Here is a 9,452-nt window from a genome sequence, read left to right on the forward strand (position 1 = left end):
ACAGTTCTTCCCCAATTACTCCCCCTGCACCTTTCCTAATCCTTTCAATTAACATCCATATGCCTTACCAACTCCATTTGACAGACCGATCCCTCTAGAGCTACTACATTTATATTTACCCCTTTCCTGAGTAAAATGCAACTATACAAGACTCATATGTAATGGATATAGTCCAGTGAATGAAGAAAGTGAAGAGTAAAGGGGTTTGCTTTTTATATAAATCTAAGACTGCAGAGAGAGTTTTGGGAGGAATGTAAATGTAGTAGTGTTGGAGGAACTCGTTACTTCTTGTCTGCTCTGTAAATTCTCAGGTGGATGTGGGGGAGGATCACTACATAATGAAGCATGGAGGAGGGGGATAAACTAGCTTTGGTTGTTGGGCCCTGCTGTAGTGCTGTGTCTTGCTGCAATGCTTCTGACCCAAGCAGTGGATGGGGGCAGGGATGGCCCTTCGTCCATAAGGAAATGGGTTGGGAGGAAGGGGAGATGGGAGTTGGATGGGTGTGAGATGAGGGCTTGGCTGGCCACCTCTTTTATATGACGGTGGTATATGCATGTATGTTCTCACTGGCTGTATTCTTGATCCCCATTTCTAGACACTTTCAGACAAGTTATGATATATATTGTTAGTTTACTTTACAGGAATATTTTATTAATAACACACAGGAAGTATGTTGCCTCTAAATATACCTTAGAAATCTTGTTGTCTTTAGGGTGTATAGCAATATGCAGAGGTACATTCTCATAAAAAAAAAAAAAAAAAAAAAAACATAACCACTGAAAAGTTTGAAGTTCTCTGTCCTGTGTTCTGCTATGGGTCAAAGGAGGTTGAAAAACACAGTTCCTGTTCCACTCTATTTATTGTTAATATTATGACTATGTACAGTTACAGAGGCTGCAGGTTGGCTGCTTAGATTAAGAAGGCCTAACGAATCTATACAATGGATTGCCTCCTCCTCCGTGGCCATCTCCAACACTTTGATAATTTCAATGTGACATTATTTTTCCACTACTACTCTTCTCCACAATTTCTTAATACCACCTCGCCTTCAGTACAGCTTCCAACATTTTTCTGGGAGTTCCTCAACTTTTCTGCACCAATAAGGTTCATCATCCTGTTGGTGGGATGATCCCATGGGCTTACCATCCCTCCCAGGAGGAATACCTAAACAACAATGTTAGGAGGCAATTTGTTTATATTTGTTTACACCATAATGCAACAACCTTTCTTTATAGTAATACTAATGTCACACTTTGATAACACTAAAGTAACATCGAAATAGGACATATGGTCAAGACTGGTTTTAAAATTGGTTCAGAACTTCGACTTCAAAACACAGTCTCTCCTTTGACAGTTACAACTTGTAACCGTTTTCTTTCTCATTTGAATTTCAAAACTAGTACCATGACTCACAATTTTAATGCACAAATAAACATATATGATAATTATTATTAATGATACATAATTTTTACATAAAGTGAAGACAGTTATTTTAAGAGTAGTGGGAAGATTGGAGGAAGGATTTAAATTAAGTGCGGGTGACCATTATTTTCAACGTTATGGTCATTATAACCACCATTATGGCTACTAAGATTAGGAAAGGGAGTGATAACATGGCACCAGCTGAACTGTCTTTCCAATAACCTGATCGAACCACAGGGCTAGTTGCCCTTTCAATGCCACAGTGAGTTGTTTAAATTTTATTATGGTAAACATCGTGCGATCATGTTAAGCACCTGAGACCGCCCCCAAGTTGCTCAGTAACATTGTTGAGCGTTTACAACAATAAAATCTATACAAACCAACAACCCTAAAGATGGTCCTTATCCAAGATGGACCAACGTCTTGGTGCCTATCCAATGGAGGAGTAGAGACATTAGTGAACTTTGGCCCCCTGAGGGTATCCAGTGGCCCATTGCCATCAGTGTTCTCTGCAGGGTCATTCCAGTCTCACAGGTTCTTAATTCCCACCAGAGGCACAACTCCAATCAATAAACTGGGGGAAATGTGAGGTCAGGTGTCCGTTGTCTAGCTCCTTGATCCTTCCCCGTATCACAGACTTCAGATTACCTTCTACAGGAAGTTCCTCTTTCTCTCTTTCATTCTGTGTTAAGCAGACAACAAAGGCCAAATAAAATGTTAAAAGACAAGAAAATTATGTGAGGGATGAAGTGTCCTGTAAAGTCTGACAGTAAATCATGTCGATCACAGTGAAACATTGTCAAACCTTTAATGTAAACTTTATTCCTCATTTGAAGTTTTCTTCTTTCAACCAGATCTCTCTCTCTCGTTTATCTCAACATTTAATCAAGAAGTGATAACACATTCCGATGTTGAAAGGTAAAACTTAGTCTGGTGGGTGGGTGAATGAAGGCAGGAAATGGTGAGAGATCAGGCAACATCAAACCTGGTGGACGACCACTTATAAACAATCCAGAGTGTGACAAGGAAAGAAAAGAGTTGAAAAGGAAAGGAAGGAAAAGAAAAACAAAATAGAAATTGTATTTCCGTAGTTGTCTTTCAAGCCTCTCCTTTGTTGTGCGGGTGTTGCCCCAATCTAGTGCTGTAAGCGCACTCTACAGACATTCATCACGGCAAGTGCTAGATGATCAAACGGGTGAGAAATGACACCGGATCTGAACAGGATCTCCATGGTATGGTTACATCCGAAAGAAAATCTCCATATGCGCCACAGCACTGGCAGGAGTCCGGCTAATGGAATCCTAAAACTAACGAATTATAAAAAAATAAAAGCGAATCTTTTAGAAACCGAACTGTACAAATTCAAAAAGAACCGGTCACAACAATGAGGCTAGTACAACCTTTACAATGTGACTTATTTTTTACACACATGCTGACCATTTACTAGCAAAAGAATGATCACAACATGGTTCTTCTTTTCTAAGCCACCTTGAAGTCTATCTATCATGATACCCTAACTTGTTTCATCGTCAGCTGTGAAAGATCTACCCCACAGGGCAAACTCTCGATGAACATTGTTAGGGGCCCTGCTATAAATGTGGTTCACCTTCTGCGACAAGCGTGAGGGTCCGCGACGCATGATAGAGTAGGAGGAGGTGTAACATTGGCTACCTCCTTGGTGCCATGTTCGCGACAATACTCCACCCAGGGGTACAGCTTCCATCCCGCTGGCTCTAGATGGAAGCCAGCGGTGCGTCAAAGCTTTCACAGATTTCTTTTAGGCGAGCAATTTCTTCTTTTCTTTTTACTGTAGGGCAAACTCCTACGTTGGAATGACAAGTGGTGTTTGATTTCCAAAGTCGTCCACTGTGCTCAGTCCTAGCTGTTCCCATACAGTTCTGCAATTCATTATATGGTATAGGTCTTCTTCACATGCAGCCAGCAGCAACATAATCAAGACTGCAGAGACAAGCAACAAACTGTGACATGTGCAGCTCCACACAGGTAAATTTACCTTCACCGAATAATGACCTTAACCTCATCTTACCTACAGGTTCTGCGCAGATAATTGTGCTACACACACTAGCACCACATGCAACGACACACTAAACTTCCATGCTATAACTCACTTAGCACACAAAGATGTCAACCATGAATGCAGGGGCTGTCTGGGGTGGGGGTGGGGGGGGGACACGAAAGTTAGTGACAAGTGCTTGGTACTTCCTGACAACACACACATATACAGGATCTTTGTGTGATCACTGTATCACACGTCAGACTTCCCTGTGGCGCTCCCTGTTTGCCCAGGTGTCCCCATGTCAGCAAATGTTAAGACCGGTTCCCTCTAGTCCATTTTGATGGGTGTGTGAAGCAGCCATCAAAGCGGACTATTGTGAAGTTGTCTTCAATGGTGCAAATATTTGTGGGTTCTGGTTCTCTTCACCGAAGTCTTTGACCGAGGTCAGAGACCTGATAAAACACTCTGACTCAAGTAGACAATTAGCGTCAGCCCAAATTCTGACATAAATACATACTCAACATGCACTCTGGTGCCATATCTCAGATTCAACATATTCAAGTGCGAAGATATACCTCAGGCTTAAGATATATGCAGGCGCCAAGACTTAACTTGTTTAATACAAATGGCGCTAAGATATCTTTGTTACAGAAACCTTTCTGGTGTCAAGACTGACGGGTATCGCCGAATACTTGAGAAGGAAGTCGCATGTTATTGTGTAAAGATAACCCTTAAGTCTAAAAACAGCTGCCACAGACACCGAACAAAATCCCCTGGTACTAAAGACGTCCTGACGTCATTGCGTGATACTTTTTGGCTCCTGGACCCAAGCTTAAACAATACACTTCATAAGAAAGACGTACTTGAAGGAATCTGGCAAACAACACATTTCTGGATCTAAACACGGAGGGATTTGGCAAGCTCGTCTCACACAGAACCAATTGTAGCAGCCAATTCTATCAAAACACATTTTGACTTGCATCATCCCTGACAGAACATGGAAAATACTACACCATTGTTAAATATGCAAAGGTGCAAGGCATATAGAAAACGGAATGCTGTAGCACAACTTCGACCTGTGTGAAGCTAACGGCGTGACCTTTGGGGCACAAGATATAGAGGGGGTGGGGGAAAGCCACATCTTAGAAAAAAAAAGTCCTCTACGGTGGAGGAAAACAGCAAAATTATTTTCCACGGCTAGGAGAAAAATGGCAAATTATATTCCACGTTTCTTCCAAGCGCAGACTGTCTTTGAAAAAATTGTGCCAGCTTAAGAGCTGGTACATCTATGCCCAGGTTTTTATTCCCGTTTCAAGACACGTCGCAACCTTTTCGCCATATACACATTTCTATTTGTACCGCACAAGATATCTTTTCAGCACAATAACGACCCTCCATATTTGCATTTATTATCACAAAATGTTAACCCTTATATGACGCTTCCTCTTGCACTACGCAATGCAACGTTTCATAGTTCTTTCCACAGTACTATAACACAACTCATCTTCATCATTCATAGGCACCAACTTGAAAAAGTCTGCAGGCTTCCCCCGCCCCTACCTTCCGCCCTCCGCCTACCACCTCGACAAGGTCCTGTTGCCTTCTCCATCAACATCCTCCTCCACCTTCATCAGATCGTCCCTCCGTCCCGTTATCACTCCGTCCTCATGGTCTTATTGTGGCGCCATCCTTTGCAAAGTCTCATCTTCCAAGGATCCAGTTTAGGGTTCGGGGACGAAGACCTGGACCAGGAAAAGAAGGGCGAGACAGGTCCAAATAGGGACAAGGAGGGATCCCGCAGAGTGGTTCTGGAGGGGGGCCATGGAGTGAGCCTTAATACTGTCCGTTGCCGGTGACCCCGGCGCATCCACAGCCTCCGAGGTTTGGTCGGGCGAAGGCGTGGTGGTGGTGGTAGTGGTGGACGTGGTGGTGGTGGTGGAGTGCATGACGATCTCGCTGCTGGGGGCCGTCCCGTTCACTTCCGTCATGTTGTGGATCCAGAAGGGCTGTTCGAAGTCGGCCCGGAGTTCGACGATGCGAGTGTCGATGTGCAGGCCATTGATGGTCCTCGAGAGCTGGTATTCGTCAACGTAGGTCGATGTCAAGTTCCCGGTGTAGGAAGCCTCATACTTTCGGACGACCCCGATGAGCTTGACCTTGACGCCTACGCCGGGCGGAAGGACATAGCCTACAGCCTGCTGAACCTCACGAGCGAGTTTGTTGTGAGTACCCCACATCTGGTCGACCTTATTTCCTGCTGGAGGAAAGATTTCAGCTGGTAAACCAGTGATGGTACCCTTAATGTTGCCCCAGTACGCAGACTCCTCAGAGGTGTACTCCAGCGTTTCTTCGATGCGTTCTTCTTCGGCGCCTTCGTTACGGAGAATGGTTTCAGCCAGCTCCTTATCGGAGTCTTTCACCTTACCTGACATGTCGAGAACGATGTTGTTCAGTGTGTATCTCACAGGTTCTTTTTCTGTCAGGACCAGTGCCTTCTCTTCTTGCACACTCTCCTCGTCCACGAGGAAGGTTGCCTTTCGGGCCGTGTAGAGGAGGGACCCGGCGCGCATAACGGGAGGGTTCCCAAGAGGCAGTGTCACCAGAAGCATGTTATCGGTCGTTATCCCACGAGATGGCAGCGCCTGAAGGTTATCCCACTCCACGGGTTCGATCCTTGCCGATCCGTTGATGGAAACAAGAACGTCGTACTGTTTGTCCTTGTTGACCTGTGTCAGGAAAGCCGTGTGACATTCGCCATCGATGACCGCTCCGGGTATCAGTTGACTGTGCACACGGGCTCGGCACCATGCGGGACCGTTTTCGTAGATCCGGACCGCGAACTTCGGTACCTCCTCTCCCGCCTTGATGTCGACCCATGTCAACGCTGACGAAGTTACAATGGAGTTTGCCTTCGCGCGGATCTTGGCCATGTCGCCGGCGACCACAGCGGGAGCTTGGGCAAGGACCAGGGTCATGGCCACAGCAAGTAAGCCACCTGCCGGCAAAAGAAAACCGTAAGTTTAGTGGTTCCCATTAAAATGAACAAAATAATATCACCAAATACCAATAATACAAAATAGAGCATTACATGACACAAGTAAAATATGTTAATCTCAAGAGAATACCGTAGGTTCATAAGTTCTTGTCAAATGTCACATAGCCTAATGGTGTCCTTGAACACCTACAAGCACAATGTCGCATCCCCGGATTCTAAGAGTATCAATAACAATTTTCTAATGCTATTCTGCTCTGTTAGTCACTACTGGACTATACCCGTTGCACTGAGATCTGGCCGTTAGGGCGGAGCACTGGGAGTTCCCCTGTGGTGCCACATATAATTATTCTATAATTTCATTTTATTTTATAATTCTATTTTATAGTTTTATAATGTTGCCTCATATGATTATATTATAATTTTTTGTCACACACCACCACTGAGGTAAAAATCAAAGCAATGTTTTCTATACAAAGGTTTCGTTTCTTTAAGTCTAGATATGGCATATATGCATGAGAGAGCGACGTTGCCGCTACATCTAATCTCTGGCCCCGCCCCCCTCATACTGCATTCAGAAAACATTGCATCCACATGCACGTTTTCGCCATGGATGCCCACATGTGGCAACACCGGGAAATCTCCTAGCCCCGCCTTATCGGCCAATTCTCCTTGCGCTGACTATAGGGCCTATTTGATTTAAAACAATAAAGAAGGAAGAGGTAAAAAAACAAAAAACAAAAACAAAAAAACACGGATGTGAATTTCTCAACAGCAATACAGTTCTGGGCCCTTGGGAAGGGGGTTTATCGTAAATTACAATGACAATGGAAAATAAGGTAGTTTAGTGAGTGCCACATCATAGTTACCAATAATACAGAATACCTACAGTACAACGTGATGGACCAAATGTACGAGCACACACAAATTACTTGGTGGTGGCGAATGTCGAGGCCTATCAGTCTGCAGCGTCAGGTCCGTGCCCCGCGCAGACATGAAAACTCAGCTACATTATAACCCGTTACTGCCTCCCTTGAGCAACGGGATGAGTATGTGATGTGTGTAAGATCACAACATTATCCACAGATCAAACCTAACGACCTCGAGTGAGTTCACATCTGAGAGGGCACTAGCTGTCGATCACGGGTCCAGTAGGTGATCACGGTGACTCACCTGCATACATACTCAGCCCTAAATCTCTTCCGTACTGAGTGACACCTTTTTTTTTTTTTTTTTGTCAAGCTCTTTTGTTCATCTCCGCGGGGCATGTCCTTCGGGAACGAATGGTCTTCTGGAGCCTCTAGTGCCCCTTTCTGGTTGCCGCCAGAATATTCATCTTCATAAGAACCTAAGAGCATAAGCATGGAGGAGACTGCAAGATACCATAGGGCTTACACTAGGCAGTTCTATGTCCCTTACCACCTGTTATCATTCATGAATTATCTAACCTTCTCTTAAGACAACCAATTGTTTCACTACATGGTTCTCAGTCTATTCCATTCGTTAACCTCCTCGTTGGTAAACCAGTTCTTCCCTATTTCCTTATTTCCTTAAACCTTAGTTTGTCCTATTCAAATCTATTACTACGGGTCCTGCCCTGCTGTGGTTTTCCTTCCTTCGTATGGTTGACGGAGCAATCTTCAACATCGAGATAAATTTCAAGAGCTCCCTCTCCAATTGAGTTCAAAGGCTTGAGTGGAGAAATAGGAGGAGGAGGAGCAGGAGGAAGATGAGGAGGAGGAGAAAGAATAAAGGGAAGGGAGGGGTTCTATGTAGCTCCATTTTTTTTTACCTGACGCTAAACAAAAACTTTTACTTGGTTGAATAGGAATAATTGGTCTATAAAACTAGAATCCACGTCATAATAGAAATTGTAATGTGTAGTACATAATTATCATGGAAATAATTCAGTCTGGACTGCACATAACACGTTACTGGAAGGGCGAACAGAACAGTAGTTGCGAAATGTTGTCCGACAGACCTAAACTCTATACAAAAAGTTCATTTTGGAAGTAAATTGATCTTATTTTATTGATGTGAAAGGCCAACGTTAAAAATATATGTAATGTAATTGTGGACATTAATGCGTTAAAAATAACGGATTTTTTTTCTGGGGGGGGGGGAGTCCCAAAGACTATAAACTAACCGAGCAAGTGGATCTGTCCCACATCTATCATAACTTTTACTTCCTTCCATTTCATTCTTTCCTTCCACTAAACCCCCCCAAATCCCCCCTCCCTCCCTCTCCCCCATCTTATCTATCCTGCCCTCTTTTTTTTCTGGGGGGGGGGGGTAACGTTTTAATCCGTGAACGGATTATCGTTAACTTCCGTTACAATTTCAGTTGATTTCCGTTAGTCCGTTATTCATTTCTTGTTAACTTTAGGTCTGAAGAATTTTATATCTTCATTTGAATCGTCTAATCAATAACACTATAGTGATTCTGAGCCAACAGAAGTTATAGTGACGGCGTCTCAATCACCGCAAGACAGATTGGACAGTCAGTCAAGTGTAGTGGCTAGTGAGGGTGATATCGGCCAAGCAGAGGTGGATCAGTATTCTGAGCTTCCTAAGAATGCCTGTTCACATCACGAAAGTTTGTGTCCTAAAGGGAAACAACAGAAACAACATTAAGAACCACTTTAAGAAGAAGCTTCCTGTCAACTACGCATGGCTGGAAGCGACTCGCAAGGCAGCATTAAATTGTGACAAGAAGAGGCATTTTTCTAGCTTAAGTTTATCCAATAGTCCCGACATATCTAAGGGCTCCAGTTACTCTGGCTGTTGGCAGTTTAGTGAAGTGTGTGTGTGTGTTGAGTGGGGAGACAACAACTTTGAAATACAGGAGGTCTTGATGGATCAACCGAATACCCTCTTGGGCCGGAAAGAAGTAGGTTTCCTCAAGAGAAAAATAACTGCGTCATTGACACGTCACAGGTGACATATTGACACGTCACAGAAACGTAAAAAACATTACTAGTCCTCCATCGAATGACGCAGTAACGTAGAAACATCACTAG

The 9,452-nt window shown here is 43.8% G+C and overlaps 1 protein-coding gene across 2 annotated transcripts in view; it reads right to left on the reverse strand.

Annotated features, from left to right (window-relative positions):
* Positions 1–841: 841 nt before the first annotated feature.
* Positions 842–9,452, reverse strand: part of LOC143038591 (uncharacterized) — a 457,103-nt gene continuing 448,492 nt past the window's right edge. For both annotated transcript variants that reach the window (XM_076208012.1, XM_076208001.1), the window contains exon 2: positions 842–6,435. In XM_076208012.1, coding sequence (XP_076064127.1) covers positions 5,162–6,435 — 1,274 coding nt within the window. In that variant the 3' untranslated portion in view covers positions 842–5,161. The remainder of the gene's footprint in view (positions 6,436–9,452) is intronic.

This window comes from Oratosquilla oratoria, chromosome 2, assembly GCF_046742065.1.
Source record: "Oratosquilla oratoria isolate Oo_2021 chromosome 2, ASM4674206v1, whole genome shotgun sequence".
NCBI classification, from domain to species: Eukaryota; Metazoa; Arthropoda; class Malacostraca; order Stomatopoda; family Squillidae; genus Oratosquilla; species Oratosquilla oratoria.